At 54.1% G+C, this 20935-nt stretch overlaps 1 protein-coding gene across 25 annotated transcripts; it reads right to left on the bottom strand.

Moving 5' to 3' along the window:
• Positions 1–745: 745 nt before the first annotated feature.
• On the bottom strand, positions 746–20596 carry TPM3 (tropomyosin 3). 25 transcript variants are annotated; one of them, XR_015279831.1, is made up of 12 exons: positions 19361–19543; positions 18881–19006; positions 13406–13539; positions 12466–12583; positions 12175–12245; positions 10718–10793; positions 10179–10241; positions 9961–10030; positions 8148–8226; positions 6265–6328; positions 2438–3396; positions 746–1892 (listed from the first exon to the last, which is right to left on the bottom strand). XR_015279831.1 is itself a non-coding variant. In XM_023941678.2 (12 exons), the coding sequence occupies exons 1-11, from the start codon at positions 19472–19474 to the stop codon at positions 2481–2483; spliced, it is 993 nt and encodes a 330-aa protein (XP_023797446.1). In that variant the 5' UTR covers positions 19475–19546; the 3' UTR covers positions 746–1892; positions 2438–2480. The 25 variants fall into 25 exon arrangements, 17 of the variants coding, with proteins under 17 accessions (XP_023797446.1, XP_023797444.1, XP_086722057.1 ...); XM_023941678.2 differs by lacking the exon at positions 10718–10793 and adding an exon at positions 11304–11379 and having other exon boundaries at positions 2438–2558; positions 19361–19546; XM_023941676.2 differs by having other exon boundaries at positions 2438–2558; positions 19361–19542.
• Positions 20597–20935: the final 339 nt, after the last annotated feature.

Here is a 20935-nt window from a genome sequence, read left to right as displayed (position 1 = left end):
TGTTCCCTGGGTGTAGAGAGAGCCTACCCCCTCCTGGCTGCACCCTCCTGTCAGGGAGTTGTGGAGAGTGAAAAAGTCCCCTTGAGCCTTCTTTTCTCCAGGCTGAGCCCACTCCAGCTCCCTCAGTTGCTACTGGTGCTCCAGCCCCTTCCCCAGCTCAGTTCTTTTCTCTGGATGCACTCCAGCCCCTCAAGGTCTTTCTTGTCATGAGGGGCCCATAACTGACCCTGGGGTTTGCAACTCCTCAGCAGTGCCCAGCACAGGGGACGGGCACTGCCCTGATCCCACCACCACACCACGGCTGGTACGGGCCAGGCGCCCTTGGCCTCTTCCCCCCTGGGCACCCACTGTGGGTGCTTATGTGGGCTTATGAGCAGCTGCTGTCAACCGTCACTCCCATGTTGTTTTCCAGCTCTCCAGCCACTTTTCCCTAAGCATGGAGCACTGCAGCAGGCTATGGTGACCCAAGACCCTGGCACTTGGCCTTGTTGACTTACACCACTGGCTTTGGCCCATGGATCCAGATCCCTCTGCAGAGCCTTCCTGCCCTCCAGCAGGTGAACACTTCCACCCAACTCAGTGTCATCTCCAAACTGACTGAGGAACTCATCACAACAGTCCTACTTTGCACTCTTGCCCTGGGAAGTGCTACTTACCCTATGCCTGGTCATAGGTTGGGCACATACACCATCCCCACCCTCATCCCCCACAAGCCTGCACAGTAAAGCTCTGCAGCCAGCAGCCGTGAGGAGGGATCAGTTTTTATTTCAAAAGACAGTAACACAATTTTTCAATTTAGTATCAAAACACTGGATAGGGTTTTTGTCTCCAGATTGGCCCCAAAAACTGCTACAACCAAGCAGCATGCTCAAACCACAAGCTACACACTGCAAGTGTGACATTGCCACACTCACACCTCACAACCACAACACATCAGCAATGCACAGCAAGATGGCTCGTACTCAATTAAGACAGTAAGAGCAGTCCTGGGCAGGAGGGAAGGCTTGGCTCCATCCCTCCAGGTAGGCAAAACCACTTCTCCAAGAACACAAGGCTGTTGTACTTAAGCAGTTAAGTGTAACCCAGTGATGAGCAGTGAAGCTTGGTGCATCAGCACTTAGTGAAGGCAAAGTCAGCCTCAGGGTAGCAATGGGTTACAGGGACAGTGGCTTCTCTAAGCCCTTCAGGTATGGAGGGGAAGGGACACAATCCCTGTGAGGGTTCAATTGTTCAGATGACGGGCTTGGCTTAAAAAAAAAAACAAACACACCCAAAAAAATGATGCTTTCACCCAAGTTGTTCCTTCCCAACACAGAGTTACCTTAAAGCTGAAAAACTGAACTGTGCTTTTAGCAAACAGCTCCTGGAAAGAAGTTTTCCCAACAGGCTTTCATCCCTAGCTTGGCTACTCTGACTCACAGCCAGAACCATCATATCCATTTCTTGCCCTGCCAAAGCAGGGTGGCCCAGAGCCAATTAACAGAAGGTTAATACCAAATTTTAAAGCCAAGAGCTTTGAAGTATAGCTCACCAGCTCACACGTTATTTGGAATGTTTATAATGGCTGCTACAAAAAAAGGTAGTTACAAAATGTGTACATCTCAAACATGCTCTCCAAACATTATTGCATTGCTTATTTCCCTTAATGATGCTGTTTGAAGCTCTGCCCAACATGGTGGCCTTTAACCCAGGAACAAAGGAGATTTGTGTTTGGTCAAATTGGCAACAGAAAGTAAACTCTGGTCCCAGGGTTAGAGGGCAGCAGCAGCTGAGCAGGCATTGCATGGCGGAGGCAGTGGCAGGGATCCATTACATCTCGTTCAGGTCTAGCAGGGTCTGGTCCAGCATTCTTTGCGTGCAGAGATGTTCCTCTTTGGTGGATTTCAGTTTATCTGGCAGGAAGCAAGAGTTGAGAGTTACAAATCAGCATGAAACAATGGAGAATCCTTTGCCAAAAAAAGCTTGTGCCAGCCCTTTCCCCACACACTGCCGCAGCGATCCTTGGACCGGAGTGCCTGGCTGGGTGCAGCTGGAAGCTCTGAGGTTACCTGGCTTGTATGTAGCCCTCACCTCTCACACTGCCAGTCAGTATGGCCATGGTGCACCTTTAGCCAGAGCTCTAGGCAGTGTTTCACATGCAGGTGTCTCTGACTGCAGCCAGCTCTTCCCAGGGCTTCCACACCTCCACGGTTGACACACGTGGCCCAGCAAGGCACCCAAGAGCAACACACACTTGAAAACCACCCCCTGGAACTACAGCTGGCTGTGCCCCCCGTCCCCTCAGCACAGGGCAGGGATGCCAAGCCCAGCAGCAGGGAGCAGACCACCAGCCTGGAGGGCAGCAGGGCAGGAGCTGGGCCAGTGATAGGCAGAGAGTGAGGAGTGAGGGAGCTGCACCCTGCCCAACACTACAGGCAGCTATGCAGTCAATTCTCACATGTTCCTTAAGCCAGGAGGAGAGCAGATCAGCAGCTAGTGCTCTAAGTAGGCTTCACTCCAAAGGTGAGCCCACCCATATCACTGGAGACATCCACACGCTGGGACACTGGACAGACAGACTGTAGAAAAACGTCCTTTAGGTACAGGCAGACTCCCAAAGCCACTCCCAACCTCCCCAGGGCCAGAAACTCTGCACAGAGAACAGCCTTCCTCGAGCATGAGCAACGGCAGCATTTAAATATCCCCTGCAGGAACTCAGGACACAGCTTCAGGCTGTGCATTTCGGCATTTGCTGTCAAGATGTCTGTGAGCTTTCCCAACCCATTTCAGGGCTCTGCAGCTGCACTGGGGTCAGGCCTGGGAAATTACTTCTGCCCCCAAACCTTCTCAATTAGGACTCCCCTAGATAGGAATACAGGTGTGCAGTGTCTCACAGACCACAAGGTCAGTCATTTATTGGTAGAAGCCATCATTCCATGCACCAGTAAATCCTACAGTCATTCAGCTAATAGTAAATTAAGTTGTAGCACTTGACAGGCAGCTTCAAGCAGACGTAAGTCTAACTTCACCCCACCCTTCATTTAGGGGGTGCAGCTATACTGGTTCCATGGAGGAGCCAGGCAGGACCCCCTGGACAAGCAACCAAGACTGCTCAAAAACCAGCCAAGTCTGAGGGGTGACTTCACCAAGAATAGAGGTTACCTTTATATATTAAAAAAATGCTTAAATAAATTACAGGTTATATCCAAGTGCCTCATTAAAAAGCAGCAATTGCATAAAATTCGCAAGTCTGCCAGTCTTAATGATCAGATTTCACTGTGGTCCACAGCACTGGTGGTCGAAATAAGCTTGTTTAATGGGATTAGTGGGCCCCTTCTCAGTCACACAGATCATGCAGCGTTAACTTCAGCTCATTAGAGAGCAGGCGGTTTTTCTCAAGCTGGCTGTACAGGCACTCTGCAGCAGTGACAGGATAAGGGAAACAAGAGGAAGAGAGAAAAAAAGAGAAAGGGAAGGTTAGTAGAGCACCAAGATGAGCACATCAAAAAAGCTGTCTCCATAACATGTGCTTCTGAGGACAGCCTGGGTTATTCCCAAAGGTTTGTCTTTCTCTAACTTGTGCTTCAGTTCAGGAAGATCACAGAGGAAACCAAGTGTGGGCAGAAGTGAAAGTGCTGTCAAAGATGTGCAAAGGCAAAGAAAGGAAGAGGAGACACCAGAAGAGGAGCCTGCAGGCAGGGCTGGGCTGGACCCCAGAAAGGACAGAGATCTTTAAACCTGTGGAGCACATTGCAGAAACGAGTCCTGCCACAGCTGCACCAGAAATAGCTTCCAGAGGGAGCCACAGCACACTGCGATTTACAGGGTTTGAACAGCAGGACAGGCACACCAGAAGAACTGAGAATGACAACATCTCAACCTAGGCCTGGAGGACCTTCCTCTGAGAACACACCTGGTGCCACACTCACAACCCAGACAGGACTGAAGGCAGCAACTGCTTCAGGTACAGGACAGAGGGACTTTTGGAGTACAGGGTCCTCTTTTACATCTGTCCCAGAACAACTCCATGAGCAGAGCACAAGCTGCCACTGCCTCTGCAGCCGTGGCCTCTCCAGTCCCTGTCCTTATAGCCCCATAGAGGTCTAGCTGCCACATGCATCCTCAAGGCTCATGCCAAGCACTCATGGTCATCAGCATGTTTGGTCCCTTTCCAGGATCTGTCACTTCTCAGGGCTCAGTGGCCCATGTCCTGCCACACAGCCTGTCAGCCACAACCAGCCACCACAGAGATTCAGCATCTCTCCCTGCTCATTTGCATGGGCAGAGTCCTCCCAGCCTGACAGCTCCAATTCCTGCACTTAGGAGAATTCATGCAGTGAAAAAACCTTATGCACCATCTTCCAGCCTGGCAGAACCTACCAGCACCACCTGCAGCGACACAGTGTGATGCCTCTGCTGGAGGAGTGAGCCTAAAGCACAGCCTTGGTTTGGGCTTCCCCTCTAATGCTTGTACTATGAGGTCCTAGGATTCTCAGGCACCCTCTGAAGGGGAGCTACACCATTTTTCATTGCTTTCAATCTCAGAATATTTTGCTCTTGAACAAGACCTAGCTGGGTAAAATTCCAGAAAGTCAAGTGGTTTACATGGAGCAACCAAAGCATGTTGCCCTCCCCAGAGTCTCAGGTCAGTCCCTCTAATGTAACACCTGCACACAGAGGGGGAAGCTCAACTTCAGCTTCACCCTCAGCTTCTCTCAGTCCTCAGGACCTGCTCTAACTGCATCTCGCTCTGCAGGAGAGGTCAGTAATGCTGATTGTTGTCCCTTCTTTAAAGCCACTAAGGGACCGAGGCACAGGCAGACAAGCCAATGATTTTTGTCCTACCACAATCTAGAAGTTGTGGGTATGTGGCATCCTGGCCCATGCCTCACACAACAGCTACTACTGCTGTGAGGGACTGGCTCCATGCTGGCTCTGAGCAGCCCCAATGCCATTCCCCAGATCTAAGGGATTCAGGCTGGTCCTGAGTGGCAGAGGATGAGAATGAACTGTGCTCACAGGACTTGGTGCAACAGCTCACAGCTTTCAAGCAAACATTCCTGTTTGCTTGAACAGGGACCTGATGATTCACCCACACAAGGTAGCAGACTGGAGTGTTTAGCATGACTGAACTTCCCAGACTTCAGGAACAGCTTCTCCATATAGAGCACCTGCCCACATCTGCAGCAGCCATGTTTGGCCTGCTCCCTTCTACGCCCAACCCCAGGGCAGCCTCACCAGCTATCCCTGCCACTCAGGGAGCACCAGGACATGGGGACCCCCAGGATCTCGCTCTCCTGGTCAGTTAACCTATGTTTGCAGCACTCCCACATCACAGCACAGCTCACACTAACCAGCCTGCACAAGCCCAGCAATCCAGTCAGACCAGATGCCTCCAAAACCTCCCAGGGTAAACACTGCATCACCCACCCACACACCCATCCACCACCCAGAGTGGATTCCTTCCGGATGAGTGGGAAAAGGGCCTGCCACAGCCCAGCCTTAGATAACACTCCCAGGAACATCACTGTGCAGAGAAGAGCCACCAGCTCCCCACAGCAAATCAGGATGCAACTAGACCTCCCTGTGAGGAGAGAGGCACTTCCCAAGGGCAGGCTACCACCTCCCACCCACTAACTATCACAGAAGGGGTGAAGTTGAAAAGGTTATCTGTGGGTCCAACCTCTCTGCTTAAGCAGAGTCATCCCAGAGCACATCACACAGGATTATATCCAGATCATTCTGGAATATCTCTTGTGAGGGAGACTTCACACCATTTCTGGGCAATCTTCTCAATGCTCAGTTAACAACACAGGAAAGAAAATCTTCCCCATGTTCAGGTGGAACTTCCTGAGCATCAGTTTCTATGTGTTGCCTGTTCTACTGCTGGGCACTACCAAGCAGAACCTGTTCCATCCTCTGACACCCTCCCTTCAGATATTGACAGACAATGATGGTGTCCCTGTTGTCATAAGAGCTGACAATGGAACACTAGCCTGGAAGCCTTCATATTTACAGAAGCCCTGCCTGTCCCACAGGATCCAGATCCTCAACTCCAGCTGCAGTTGGGTTACTGAAGACTTCTGGGTTCTTGCTCTGTGCTTACAGGGCACAGCTACTGCCCCACATCCCCAGAGAATCAGACCACACTTTGAAATTCCTTGAATGTTCCCTCCCTTCCCCATCCAGACTGGCCACCAAAGACAGAGTGGGACAGGCTGGGGCATATGGGTGTGCATATCCTGACTGCCAGTGCTGTCATGTGGAGACCAGAAGGGCACAAACCTGAGAAAGCCACGGGAAGTGTCCCATGTCATCAGAATGCTGCTCACGAAGGGCTCTTCGGGCACTGTGGCAGACGAAGCAATCCAGAAAGGAATAAGTATTTGACTAACCACCATGAGACAGCACATACCATTTTGAGAGGATGACCAGTGTTTATCATACCAGATCAACTAGCAACAGCGCCAGTGGTGACACACGCCAGGCATTCACAGCCCACTGCCAGTGGCAGTGCTCAGTGGGAAGCTCCATGACATGCTCCTAGAAGGATCCTGTAGCCCTCAGCCCCTGCATGGGGAGGGGAGGGCTCTGCAAAAGATTCCCCGGCTCAAATGCTCACATCCCTGCTGCAGTGTCTTCTCATTCCTGAAGGAAGAGGCCACACATCCCTCCCCCTGGCACAGGCAGCACCTCACACCCAACCAGTTCTGCCCCACTGGAGACCAGCCAGAGCACACACAGTATTTATTGGCTTCCATACCCTGGCTAACAACTATCAGGTGTGTGACCTCCCACTGCAAGCTAGCATTTGGCAACCAGTGCTGGTGAACACTCCAAAGCAGGCAGGAATGAGGAGTGTCTTCAGTCAGGCACAGCTCCAGGGCCTCCTGATGCAACCCCCAGCCTCCCATTTGACCCCACAGGCCTTGTCTGCAGAGTTGCCATCACGTCTGGGAGCCAGTAACACACCTCAAAGGAAAATCCAGCATGCTAGTGAGGTCTGTGTTGCACCAAGGGTGACACCAGTTTGAAGGTAATGCTGAAACAGTTATTCTAAAGCAGCAAGTGGTCACTAGAAACTCGTTTCTCAAAAGCAATGGCCATTTATGCAAGAATTGTTTTCCTTAAAAAAGGTGACATCATGCTTGAGCAAGAGGCAAGAGAAATACAAAAAGAGCTTTATGGCTCCACACAAGATATGCAGATGAGAACAACATCCTCCCAGTTCCCCCGACACGGAAAGGGCAGCCCCTCAGAGCAGGCTGTGTCTGGCACATCAGGTCACACAGAGGGAGCTTTGTTTGGGAGCAAGTGCAGCAGAACTGGGGGGCTGCTGCTGCTGCTTCCGTGTCTTTAGAGCACCAATTCCCAGGGATGCCCTGTGCACAGTAACTGGAAAAAGGTACTGGAATTCAGAGTCAGATGAAGAGAGCACGAATGACGGGTGCAGATGCAGAACAAGCCACCAAGCAGAGAGACAAATCCAAAGCGGAGTTTGGAATCACAAGACTTATCTGTGTGAGACAGAAGGAGACACTAATTTAAAGAGAAGCTTCAGTGTTTGTGCACAGCAAACTGCTTAGGGAACTTTGGGACACTCGTGTTAAGGCTCTTCTCTGTGGGGTGAGGACCTGGCCTCTCCTGGGTTAGCTCAAGGACCAGGTGGAGAAGTTGTTAGCAGCACCCACTGCAGATCTGAACACCAAAGCTGAGGAGCAAAGTTGCAGAAACACACAAGTTCAGCTACTTCCACAGATCAGTTCATGATCCGGCCCATCTCAAGCCTATTGTGGCAATTCCTAAGGAATCCACCTAAGCACTATCCACAGCCTCTTCCAGAAGGAATCCTGAGACCATGGCCCAGTGGCTCCATCAGATAACAAAGCCACATTTCCTGAGAAAGCCTTTCACAGCAAGAATGGGAACTGCACTCAAATTTAAGTCAGAACCCTTTCAGGCCAGCAGAGCACTTGGTTACACATGCAGATCACAAGGACCTAGAGTTAGAGGAAGGCATGCTGAGGCAACTTGGGCAGATCTGTAGAAGTAACCTGGGCGGCACAGTGCCATCAATTCTCCAACTACAGAAACCACAGCAAACCAAGCAAGCACTGGCAGTCCAGCCTGCTGAAGCAAGAGGCGAACTCCAGCCAGCTCATATTTACATGGAAGTCATGTCATTCAGGGCGTGGTCCAGTTCCTCACTAATTGCTTTGTACTTCAGTTTCTGGGCATAGAGCTCATCTAGAAGACGTTTAGGAGGAGAACAAAAGGAAAACAATGAGGGAAGGCAAAGGAGTTCTTCCAACACTCTGGGGCAGGAAAAGCAGGATGGGATTCATGAACAGAAGAAAATGAAGTTAGACGTGGAGCCATCACAACTCCGTGTTCATCCCCATCAATGAACAGAAGGGTTCCAGCAGCATGAGGACTGACTGACCCACAAGTGCCTTTCAGGATTACAATCCAGTTCCAATGGCCAAGCACTCAAACCACATCACCTTGTAAAAACAAGCTGTCCAGCTAGGTCAGCAGGAACCAGTGTCAGTAGGAGCAGCAGGGAAAGGCAACTCCATCCACTTAGGGAGAAGCTTGTTACACCTAAGGAGAACACTGATAATTGAGGTGCTTTGCTCTCACCCATGTCTCAATGCAAAGACTGGCTTGGGAGAAGTCAGTCATGTAATAGAGCTGGGCATCAGAGGAAATTCCAATCCTGTAAGGATGCAGTGAGGAGGGGGAGCAGACTGGCCACACCAGTGTTCTCCATCAGATAATGGAGCAGACAGGCAGCCCTCCGCCTCCAGGGAGGGGTAGGCCTGGAACTGTGCTGTCACATCCCTGAGCCCTGCAGAGCTGGCACAGGCTGCTCCAGCTCTTGCTGCCTGGGCTATAGTACAGTTAACAGCCTCACAGAGCCTAGGGAACTTTGTCAGTTGTCATAAACTAGGTCACTCCAGCAGCAAGGCTGTAGACCAGAGCCAATTCTCAATCAACAGATTTCAAGGGGAGCATGCAGGGATTTGGAGGACTTTTTGCAGGTCCAAATAAAAGCTTGTCCTGGATCATGAGGTGGTTCAGATTGCTGCTTGGCTGCAGCTCTGGAAGAGCTCAGCTGACACCATTGCTATTTCTAGATAATAAGAGTGACTCCAGACCGTAGGATGGTGCTTTGTATTTCCAAGACCTCGCACTAAAAGACCACAAAGGCCCACCTGCGGTCAAGGTAGGAGACCTGTAAGGGCTTTGGTTTACCAGCACCACTGCTCCAGCCACAGCAATCCACAGAAGAATCTGGCCACAGTCCCAGATTTAAGGGAGGCAGCTGAAACCTTCTCCCTCTGTGGCTTGGGGCCAGGTTCTGCGGTGGCTGGCCTCAGGAGTGTTCCTGAAGAACTGTGTGAAGGAATGGGAGGAGGAAAGGAATGCACCCTTGGCACAGGCTGACTACCCCATGGACTGAATTGCTGGCGATTTAACCTTGATTCAGGACTCACACTGGGGAGTCTGAGTGTTCATGGGGGCTGTTTCAAGACTCACTGACTCCTGTGGTTGACTTGCAAGACACCATTTGCAGTAGCCAGCACATGCATGATGTTCTGCACGCACAGATGTTATTGTGACCAATTCTTACAAGTTCAGGTGTTTCTTTCCTATGCCACTCCTAAATTAATTCGATTAAGCTGGAGCACAGGGGTTGAGTTACATTCCTAAGGACATCACTACCATAATACACCAATTATCTAGATAAGGCCAGGTTTGAGAATTTGAGACCTGCTGCAGAACAGCCAGGGAACGGCTTTCAGAGCAGAGGCACAGGGCAGGGCTCTTGCCAAGCCTCACCTTGGAGGTAAATTGGGTTATGCTCCAAGTTATGAGGAGCACAGCAGCCTCTCCGCTCTCCAGCTACCTGAGAGATAGCCCTCCTTAACTTCTCACTAAACACACATTCTTTGGTTTCCTGTCCCCAGAATGTACCTTCCAGATCATCAATGGTCTTCTCCAGCTTGGCTACAGAGCGTTCAGCAAATTCAGCACGGGTCTCCGCCTGCCAGACAGAAATAAGCCAGTTAGTGCAACAGCTCTACAGCAAAGGGCATCAGTCTGAGGACATGGAGTCTCCCACCCTTCATATCTCTTCCCAGTCCGGCTGAGGCCAGCTCACCCAGCTGGGCCATCCTGACATGGTCACTCACCTCTTTGAGTTTATCAGTCAGAATCTTGATCTCTTCTTCATATTTATCCTCTTTTTGAGAGTACTGTGGAAAAGGAGTCAGCAGTCAGCAGCCCCAGATACCTCCCTCTCCAGAGAGCCCACAACTAGAGAGGCTGACGTAAACTCATCACTGCAGCATACATGCCAACAGAACCTTCCAACTGGGAGTTGTTCACATCCTTACCCAAGTCCAACAGGACTGGATCAGGCAGCAAGCCTCATATAAGACATGGAACACAAACTTGGATGCAGAAAAATTCTCATCTTAACATTTTAGTAGCTTAAACATTCTGGTTGATTAAGTAAGTCCCAAGGCAGGGAAAGGCAGCTGGGCTTCCCACACCCCAGCTTCCACAGCCCTCCAATGACTTATGTTAGCCCTCCCAGCAGAGTAAGCACAGCACTCCTGGCTTGCTTAAGACTGCAGCTGAATCATTTCCACCCCAGTGGGTGCTCTGCTGTTTACACACCCATCTAGCACAACAGCAATGTTTCTGGCCCTGGGACAGGTAGCCCTACCTTCTCAGCCTGAGCCTCAAGAGACTTGAGATTGTTGGTGACATTCTTCAGCTCCTCCTCCAGCTCGGAACATTTACTGTGGGGTTTTGTAAGGAAAGGGGAGAGAAAAAAGGGAAAGAAGAAGTGGGAGAGAAAGACAGGAAACAAGAAGTGAATCCATGTGCAGGGAAGACCAGGAAGTTTTTTAGGAGACTGTCTGAAATGAGACTGGATAGGATCCTGCTTTGAGTCCTATCAAAGGCACCTGTGCAGAAAGCAAGTTCCCATTTGCCTCCAAGCTCACACTTGAAGTATTCTGCCAGCACATGCACGGGGCACAGAGCTGAGCAGTGAGATGTGGACACAGGTTTCTGCCAGACTTGGGAGTCTCCAAGGAGAAGCTTCACGTTTAGTGTGCTATATGGAGGGAAGTTGTTCTGATGGACAGAAGGACAGCCACCACCACTCAGACAGGGATATTTATGGGCAGAGAAGATAGTATGTTCCAGGAGAGAGAGAAAGAGACACAGTTAAGCTGAGGGGAGGAGCATAGTGAGGAGACCACATGAGTTCTGGTTTAATGGTTCAAGAAGGGAAAAGTTAGTACCTTTTCTTCGGCAACAGACAGACACTTCAAGTTCTGGTCCATCACTCTGATCTGCTCCTGCAGCTCCCGGCAATGACTGTTAGTGACGGTCACACAAGGGCACAAGCCAGGTGGGGGCAAGGTCAAAAGGAGCACCAAAACCACACCACCACAGAGCAAAAAAGGGGGTGGGGGGAAACACAAAAAAGTCATGGTCACAACATGCACGTCTGGGTAGGAAGCACAGTGCTGCTGCTGCTGCTGCTGCTGTGTACACACCAACTGTGTTAGACAAGGCCCAGAGCAGGGAAAGGCCCTGACCAGCTCCTCAAGGATCAGCTAAAGCATCCAGACATATGAAAGGATGGGGCACCAGGATTTGTGTCTCTGCTCTGAGCAGAGGAAGCCGAGATTTCTGCTCAGCAGCGCAGAAGCCGGTAGTAGTTACTGCAAGTACTTGGAGAGGCCCAGAGACCAGCCTCAGCCACAGCTCTGCCCTTGGCCACCCCATATGTCACTTCAGCCACTGGCTCAGGAGGCCGCTGCCACTTCAGGACAAGCACTGTGCTCTGTAGCAACATGAATGATCTTGTGACTGCACACACAAAGCAGTGCTGGTGAATACTGAGGAGAGAAAGACTCTCCAGCATCCATGACTAGGGAATGCCTCCATGCAAACGGGCAGAGCATCTCCACCCAAGGCAAATGGCTTCACAAACTCCATGTCCTAGGTGGAGTTAATCCTGTTTCAAGGAGGGAAGTGCTCTCATCCCTTTCCTTCACAGACCTAAACCCACCCTGTGCTTCAGGCCTTGTGTAACAAATTTAGCAATGCAGTGTTAGTTTCCATGCAGAGGCAGACCTGCCAGGTACATGCAAGTGGACTACTCACGACTCTGCAAGTTCAGCTCTCTCTTCAGTGCGCTCCAGATCTCCTTCAATGATCACCAGTTTCCGAGCAACCTGGAAAGGAGAATCAGAGTAAAGAGGAAGGAGGATAGTCTTGTGCTTGTAGGGTCTGCATAGCAGTGAATGGAAGGAATGCCTGCAGGAGCCACTGGAGCTTTTGGCCAAGCAGAGGCAAGTCTGCTGAGAGCCAGGCTCTGCCCTTAGATTTGCTATCAGCAGGAAGAGGACTCAACTCTACTGGCCCAGGTCAATCATACTAGAGCAAGAGTCTCACCTCCTCATACTTTCTGTCTGCCTCCTCTGCAATGTGCTTGGCTTCCTTGAGCTGGATCTCCTGCAGTTCCATCTTCTCCTCATCTTTCAGAGCTCTGTTTTCAATGACTTTCATGCCTCTGCCCAAAAGCAAGCACAGGGAGGGAAGATGTTTAAAACAATCTTGGACAAGCCAGCAGTGCAGTGAGTTTCAGAGCATTAACAACACTGCCCTGGAAGCACAGTGCTTCCTGATAAGCCATAACTCCTCTGAATGAAGAAAGTGACACAGGAAGGCAGAGGCTTCTGGGCTGGATACAGCAACCTCAATTGCTTGGAATTAACTGCTCCTTGGACCATTCCTCCAGCAGATCACAAGGTTCCGAGGCCAAGGGAAGTGCAATGCTGCTGAGAACAAACCCAGCTGTCTTAGGGACTCAGCACAGCCATGTCAAGCACTTTCCTATTTCAAATGCAGGAAGAGACAAGTCTGTCTCTATGCCAGGCCACCAGCTGGGTCAGGCTGCTCACGGTGTGTGCATGAGGAAACACATTAGACAGCTGGAAGTGGACCCCTCCCCTTTGAACCACAGGCCAGGTCAGGGGACATCTGCCATGATGGAGCATGCTGGCAGAGGCAGATGGAAGACAGGCTGCCCCACCAGCAGCCACCTTTACAAGGTAATGGTGTCCATGAACCCATTTATTTCTCCTCCTTTGGAGTCGGAGATGCATGGTGGCACATGGCACTTCCTTGCTCCCAAGCCTCAGGTTCCAGGACACTCAAGGCCATCAGCAGCCTCAGGTTCATGAGCATTGTTTTAGCTGCTCTGCATAAGCAGGCACTGACTCCCACATCCAGCCTTGATGTGGGATCTCCTCCCCCACTCTAGGAAGCCCAAAAAGTTGATGGCAGCGGACACTCGGTGTTTGACAGAGTGCAAGCAGGAGTCCTTGCTCACCTTTCGCTCTCATCTGCTGCCTTCTCTGCCTCTTCCAGCTTCTGCAGAGCTGTGGCAAGGCGCTCCTGAGCTCGGTCCAACTCCTCCTCTACCAGCTGGATACGGCGATTCAAAGATGCCACTTCTGCCTCAGCCTGCAGGGAGCAGAGGAGGGTACTCAGCCTGTGCAGGTTTAGCAGCTTGGGTAAGGCAGGTGAGATCTGCCTTGGGGTCAGCAGCAGCACACAGGAGCCCAAAGCAAACCCAGGATGCTTTAGCACTTCTCCCACTTATCTTGGCAACACATCCCGCATGCTTTTTCCGCACAGCAGCCTTCCTGCAGGTTTCTCACTGTCAGCCTGTGCTGCTCTGACAGTTTAAGCCATAAACACTGAGGAGACGACTTACACCAAGGGCTGCCTCTGCAGCTGCCAGGATCCTGCCAGGCTATTCATCACAGCCCTGTTTATCCACAACACCAGAGCGTGGTGACAGCTGCCACTTAGCAGAGAGTCAGTTTACTGGTGTGATCTGGACATGAGTGTTGCTTGAGGCAAACCCTCTCATCAGCAAGGTGAGAAGGATTAACATGTTCAAGGATGTGCCAAGTTGTATTGGGTGCTGGCAGGCTGGGCTGATCACAGGTGCTGCCCAGCCTCAGGGCTTGTTGCTGCAGTGCCCACAGCCCCAGCGGAGAGCCTGCAGTACTTGAGGCTTCCTTCCTCCCAACGACTCACAAACAATCCAGAGAAGGTGCAAAACCCCTCTCCAGTTTTGAGACAGGTCTAGGAGGCTGTTCCCCAGCAATAGCTGCCTTGGTTCAGTCATACACATTGGGAGCTGATGAAACTGCTGACGGCCTGCAGACATTTGCCAGAAATGTGACTGAGGCTTTAAGGAGCTGGCATAGATCAGAGGCCATCCCACCCCACAAACACTGCAATCCATGTCCTAGTCAGTCTTCAAAGAGGCTACAAGCCAGCCCCCACGGCATTGCACTGGCAACAGAGATGGTGGGGAACACAGACCATGCAGCTTTGTGCTCAGTTCATCACTTGTGTGGCAGAGCCACTTGCTTGTTCTCGGTAAGGCAATACAGCACTGCCATCACTCTGTAGCTTGCTCCAGTGTTGAGTCAGAACACAGCCAGGGTAGATACAGAGGACAGGAATTGCCCTTCGGTGCTGCTGAAAACAAAGCACCTCAAGGCCAAGGATGAAAATCCCTTCATGGCACTCCTCTTCTGGATCAGACCCAGACTAAACAGTCAACTTGAGACTTGCTGCAATCTTTTTGGGACCCTGGGGGAATGACCTGTTTGGCCACGAGGCCCCTGCTTACAGCCGTATTTGTTAACTGCAGCCAAAGCCCAGGGCAGCCCAGATGCTTTCAGGACTCTGACACCCCACCAGGGTACCCTTGGAGAGTCCAGAATCCTGCTCCCCAACAGGACTACAAAGGCAGGCAGGACTGCAGCCATTCCAGGGCAGCACTGTGATCTTCTGCAAAGACCTGGGCACAGGCACATGCCAAACAAACACAAAGTACCTCAGCTGCACATAACAAAGCATCCTTCCAAGACGAACTGCTCCTCACTAGGCCTGAAGAGGGAGGAGCAGAATGATGAAAGGCGCCAGTGTTAGATTGGGGCCCAACAACAATTGCGTCCAGCTCCCAGAGGGGCTGTCTGAGCTCTCCCCCCTCACCGGCACTGAGGGACCCCTGGCAGTTCCAAGACCAGGCTGGGAGAGCACAGAGGAACTCCCATGCAGGTACAGCTGGCTCTGGAGAAGCCCACATCCCTTTGGTGCCCAGAGCCAACACACACCCCACTGAAAGGGGAAGTGGTCTGCCTGAAGAGGAACGGAACAATACCTTAAACAGAACAGGAAGGAGGCTGACTGACACGCATCTTTTCCCTGTTAAAGGGGCTACCAGATGTTGAGGTGGAGGACCTCCTCCTTCCTTCTCCCAGGCAATGAAGACACATCAGTACAGTGGGCCTCCACTTCCTGACCCTCTGAACTTGAACCTTTACTTGGTGCAGGCAAGTTCAACCCACCCAAAAACCACCCTTATTTTTGAGGAAGTGCCTCTCGCCTGATGCAGAAGAGCCCTGACACCTCCTGTTCTGTTGCTTCTCCCTAGATACAGATGAAACTGTCAGGCTTTCCCAGAGCATGGGGTGACACTTCCAGGTGACTCTTTCAGGCACCCCTGCTACAAGTGGCACATTTCTGTTATTCCATGCTTCCTTCATGAAGGCAGCCCTGAAACAGGTAACACCTGGAGTCCAGAAAATCAAGTGAGAAGCTCATCCAGGCCTTTGGGACTCCCCATTGCTGCTCCAAGAGATTCATGAGGATACCCCAGGACCCATGGCCAGGCAAGCCCTGGGCACCATACTGGGAGCACTGGTTCTCTCCCCTGAAAGAGGTTCAGGGAGCTGGGAAAAACACGCCTGTACCCGTGACAATGCTGCTATTGCAAGGAGAATTCCATATCTGGCTGCAAGGAAAGAGCCAGCTGAGGCATGGGAGTGGCAGGAGCTTCTGCCATGGGCCTGGGCAGCAGAGCCCAATCCATCCCCGGCAGTGCCACAGCGTTGTCACGGGCACAGGCTCGAGCACTCAGGGGGCAGGGCTCAGCTTCACACTTCGAATGCAGCGAAATCACTGCAAATTCAACGACAGTCATGCTTAGATTCGAGCAAGGACCTCCCGTGTCACCCCTGTACCTGTACCCAAAACGCCACCAGCCTTGCCTGTGCCCCAGGCCCAAGGGAGCCGGCCACCTCGAGGTCCTGCCCGTGTCAACTCATCCCTGTCCCCAGCCTTTCTGGTGCTCCCAGCCCGGTGGCGAGCGCGAACGCTGCCAGCTCAGATCCTGCTCCTTCCTCTCTTTCAGCCAGTCCCACCCCAGCCCCTCTCTTCCCTCGCGGCTGCCGGTCTCAAGGGCAGCGGAGACCCCCGCTCGCCGGGATCCGGGCAGGATGCGGTGTCTGAAAGCGCTTCAGAGGGCTCCTGCGCTGGCCACATCCCGAGGGAGCCCGCTCATTCCTTCCATCTTACCCGCGCAGCTCCGGGCTCGGGGCCGCACAAGATGGCCGGGGCCTCCCCCGCCCCCCGGCTGGGTCCCTCCCTGCTGCTGTTCGTCCCGGGACACCGGTAACAGCGAAACAACGACAGGCCGATCCTCCCGGCCTCGGTGTCTGCTCAGAACCACGGGCGGGTCCCAGGGACCCACAGAGAGCCACGGACATAGAGGAAGAGCCCCGGTCCCAGCTGACGCTTCGGCCCGTGTCAGCATCCCGCGGGCACTCCCGCGGCTCGGAATGACCCCCGGCCCCGGGCGCGCCGCCCGTCCGGCTCCGTCCCCGCCGCACGGCCCCGGCGGTACCTGCTCGCGGTTGCGGCGCTCGGCTTCCACCTCCCGCTGCAGCCGCTCCGCCCGCTCCTCCGCATCGTCCGCCTGCTGCTGCAGCACCTGGATCTTGCGCTTCACCGCCTCGATAGTGGTGGCCCCCGCCATGCTCGGTCTCTCCGCTCCAGCCCCGCCACCCCCAGACACCGGGACCGCGCCCGGAACGGCCTGCCGGAAGTGACGTCACTTCCGACCCACCCGCGGGCGCGTTACCGGGGGATGAGGAGCGGTCGTCGCGCCCGGGGCGTGGCAGGGCCACCGAGGCCGGGACCAGCGGGAATGGGGGCACCGGGTGGGGGACATGTGTCGGGACCTGGCGGGAACGGGGCACCAGCACCGGGCGGGGGATTCACACCATGACAGGCCCCAGTGGGAACGGGACACCGGCACCGGGGGGAGGACCGGGGTCTGCCCCGCGAGCACCTGGGTTCACCGGGACCCGCCCCATATGGGCGTGGAGGCACCGGGACGGGCCTCATGTGTGGCAGGGCCCGGAGGATCCACTCGGCCCCAAACGAGCCGCCCCGCTCCGTGGCCGGACGCCCCTCAGCCCCGCGGGCTGCATTTGCGCACGGCCCCGCCGCGAGTTGGGCATTGCCACCTCTGGAGAACCCCCAGACTTTGCCGGGGACATGAGCCCACGGCCCTGGAGCAGATCCTGCTCCTTCCTTCCACCCAGGGGTAGGGCTGTGGCCACCAGGCTCCCAGTCCACTTCCATGTGTGAAGTCCCAATGGTGAAACGGCCTGAGCCGAGGCTAAAATCCTCCTGTCTCAGGGCAGGTAACGCTGCGAAGATCAGCATTCTTCGGAGCTGGGAGCTGTGTTCCTCAGTGTCATGAGGGTCATGGAGCCACCCAAGAGCTCAATAAACACATCACTGAGCCCTGTCACTGAGTCCTGTTAAATGCTCTCATTCCCCACAAAGCCTATTCGGCAGTGCTTCAAGCATGTGGATAGAAGGGAAAGTCTCCAGGCTGCTGGCCTGAAACCCTCGGTAGCCAGGCAGGTAGATGCTTCAGGAGCGTTTGCCTGTGATGGCACGTATGGTATAGCATGTTTCCAGGGATGAGGTGGGAATCAAAAGGGTTCTGTTGGGCTGGAAGCAACTGGGAGGCAGCTCTGCCCTTTCAATGCTCCAGGGTGCAAAATCCTTCCACTTCCCAGAGCCAGGGGCAAACTGGGGGACCCCCATGGGCCACCCTGGGAAGCAGCAGCCAGGAAAAGGGGTCCAGCTGCACAGAGAGGGATCCACAAAGAAGCAAGTGGAGATGTGGTAACAGCAGGGAAAATGCCAACAAGGAGCAGAGGGAGGCAAGAAGGGTGTGAGGGAGGGAACGGGCTCCCAAGAGCTCTGCAGTGCTGCAACACAAACCGATTCCAGTGCAGGGCTGGTGACAGGGATCTGCAAGCAAAGCTGCAGGGTGACATGTCCCAGGGCTCTGAAGCTCCCAGTGAGAGGGGCCCAGGTGCTGTGCAGGGCTCAGGCGCTTCCCCACGAGCACAGCGGGAGAGGACGGCTCCTGCCTTCTCTGCATCACAGCTGGGCTGCATCACTCTGACACTGGACCCTGAGACATCCCAGCCCCGCGAGGACTGCCAGGTCCTGACAGGTGATGAGCGGGGCCTCATGCCTCGTGATGGCAGGAGAGCAGCCACTGGGTGAAACCCTGCACCGCTCGCACCATTGTTTTCCTGGAAACAGCGGACAACAATAGCTGGGCTGTGCAATGCTCACCCTGGCCGTGAGCCCCCGCCCTCAGGGGGATGAGGGCTCCCCCCTCCTCCTCCTCTCTCGGAGCTCGGCTCCTCCACCCCCAGCCGTGACTCAGAGCTTCCTGGGGACACGTGGACCCCATATCCCGCACTTGATGGGCTGCTCGCTGCCTGGCTCTGCCCTCCGGATACGTCCTTCACAAGGCCATTCTCTGCTCCTGGACACCTACACAGCTTTATCGGGAGCACACTGAGCCGGGCAGGGACTTAACTGTGTCACCAAGGCATAAGGAAGGCTGCGGCCCCCCCAGAAAGGGGGCAAGGCAGTGCTCAGCTTCCACCCTGCACCCCATACGTACATCCGCCGCCTTCTTCTCTGCCAGCTCCAGTTTCTCCTGGGCGTCTTTCAGGGCCTCAGAGTATTTGTCCAGTTCATCCTCTGTCCCCTTTAGCTTCTTCTGCATAGCAGCTAGCTCATCCTCCAGCTGGAAGGACAGTGTCGTCACCACAGGTGGACATCACTCTTAACCCCCACACCCCAAGAGAGTCCTGCCTGCCTCATCCCAGGCTCAGCTCTGCCCCATGGCATCCCTCCTACCCCATCTTTGGGACCAGCTCTGCCCCACAGTGCCCATCCGTTTCCCACATCCCACCAGCTGGCATTGGGATTGAGCCTTGGCCAGCCCTCGGGGTGCCCTTGAGCTGTGGCATAATGGCAGCTGTCACACTCTCAATACCCCAGGCAGAGTCTCTTTTGGGTCTGGGCTCAGCGTGACCCAGCAGAGGCAGAAGCCACCCCCCAAAACCCCTGGGCTGGGGGCTGTGGCTGTCTGCCCTACCTGCTTGCTCCGCTCCTCTGCCTGCTTCTGCTCAGCCTCTGCCTGCTCTGCCCGGTCCAGGGCATTCTCCTTGTCCAGCTTCAGCATCTGCATCTTCTTCTTGATGGCCTCCATCCTTGGTGGGACACAGGCAGTGGTGGGCAGTGGGATGCAGGACAGATAATGGGTGGGTAGGGCAGCTGTGTTGCCTGTGCCTCACTGACCGTTTATCAGCTCTGCCCAGCACAGGGGCTTTGCCTTTCTTGGGCTGACCCGCCTCCCCACCTTCCCAAAAAGTCTGTGCTCAGGACCCATTATGTGTCCCGGGGGCTCCGGGTGGTCACAGCCTTATTTGGGCTCCCGAGGACAGCTGCGGTGTTATAAAAAGCAGAAGTGGGTCTGCAAGAGGGGGTCCTGCATTGTCCCAGGTACCCCCTCCCCCCATGCAACGGGACACCCCGAGCCCCGAGCACTTCCTCAGGATGCTGAACTGGGTCTATTTAGCACTGGCACGAAGTCCTCGCTCCCCATTTGCCTTCCTGGAGGGGCTTAGGATGTTTTGGTGGCCCTGGGCTGACATTTACCCCTGCCTGGGGGTGGCATGGAAAAGGGCAAGATCATCCTGGTGCTATTTCGGGAGCAAGGGCTTGGCCAAGAGTGTTTGGCTCTGCAGGGAGCAGCAGGGGAAACTGCACCCAGCACCAGGGGCAGAGTCCCCCAGGAGCCTGCTGAGACCCAAGGCCAGCTCCAGCCATGCTGGTGCTTTGTGCTGAGGTAGAAGATGCTGTTGGCAGCTGGAGGAGCAGATTCCTCAGGCACGGGGAGGAATTCTCAGGGCAAGTGGTGGCACTTTGTCTGCAGCCAAGAGGTTTCTAGCCTCCTCATGCTGGCCCAGAGATCCCAATGGTCCCATAAATCAAGTTAGGATCTCCCATGGAAGACCCTACCCCTACTGCTCCTACCCAGGGACAGATGTAGAGGGCTAAAGGGGCCAGAACTCGGGGGCCTGGGGGACAGAGACCTGGTGGCAGCTCTGGGCACCCTGGGCAGGGCACTGGGGGGGAGGGCCCCACCAAGGGCCCTGAGCAGTGGCTGCACCTCCATAAATAACGCCCCCCCCCCCATACCAGGGCAGTGGAGGCAGTGCTGGGCACAGGGCCACGGGCCTTTGTATTGTCATCATCCCTGGCGTGAGCAGGGGGACAGGTGGCGAGCGTTGACCCTGCTACCATCCCAAACCTCCACCAACCCCCGGACGGCTCTGGGCTCCCCCTCTCAAGTCCCATGGAGATGGGCAGACAGGTTTTATTGGAGCAGTGAGGACTAGCAGACGGTGCAGGACAGGGTGCAGAGGGCCCCCCTGTCTGAGGCATGGCACGGGCAGCATCTGGCCAAGTCGGTGCTGGGCGTCCCTGGCGCTGTAAGAATATGTTTGATATTTAGTTGGTTTTCCAATAAAACAACCTAATATCAAACATATCAGACAGAGACAGGGGCAGATGGAGGTGGGAGGACCTGGAGCGCAGCTGCCTGTAAGAGAAAGAAAAGAATACGCTGACAGCTGGGGCAGGAGTAGTATCCAGGTGTAATCCCCGA

Source organism: Cyanistes caeruleus, chromosome 30, assembly GCF_971803275.1.
Source record: "Cyanistes caeruleus chromosome 30, bCyaCae1.hap1.1, whole genome shotgun sequence".
NCBI lineage: Eukaryota > Metazoa > Chordata > Aves > Passeriformes > Paridae > Cyanistes > Cyanistes caeruleus.
Note: the sequence above shows the minus strand (reverse complement) of the source record. Positions and strands in the feature narration are given on the sequence as shown.

Coding starts and splice junctions, on each gene's coding strand:
- TPM3 (XM_023941678.2), bottom strand. CDS start 19,474: ATGGAGGCCATCAAGAAGAAGATGCAGATGCTGAAGCTGGACAAGGAG. Junction 10,031..10,178: donor TGACTGATAAACTCAAAGAG/GTGAGTGACCAT, acceptor TCTGTCTGGCAG/GCGGAGACCCGTGCTGAATT. Junction 2,559..6,264: donor ACTTCCCGTGGCTTTCTCAG/GTTTGTGCCCTT, acceptor GTTTTTCTACAG/TCTGTCTGTCCAGTGTCCCA.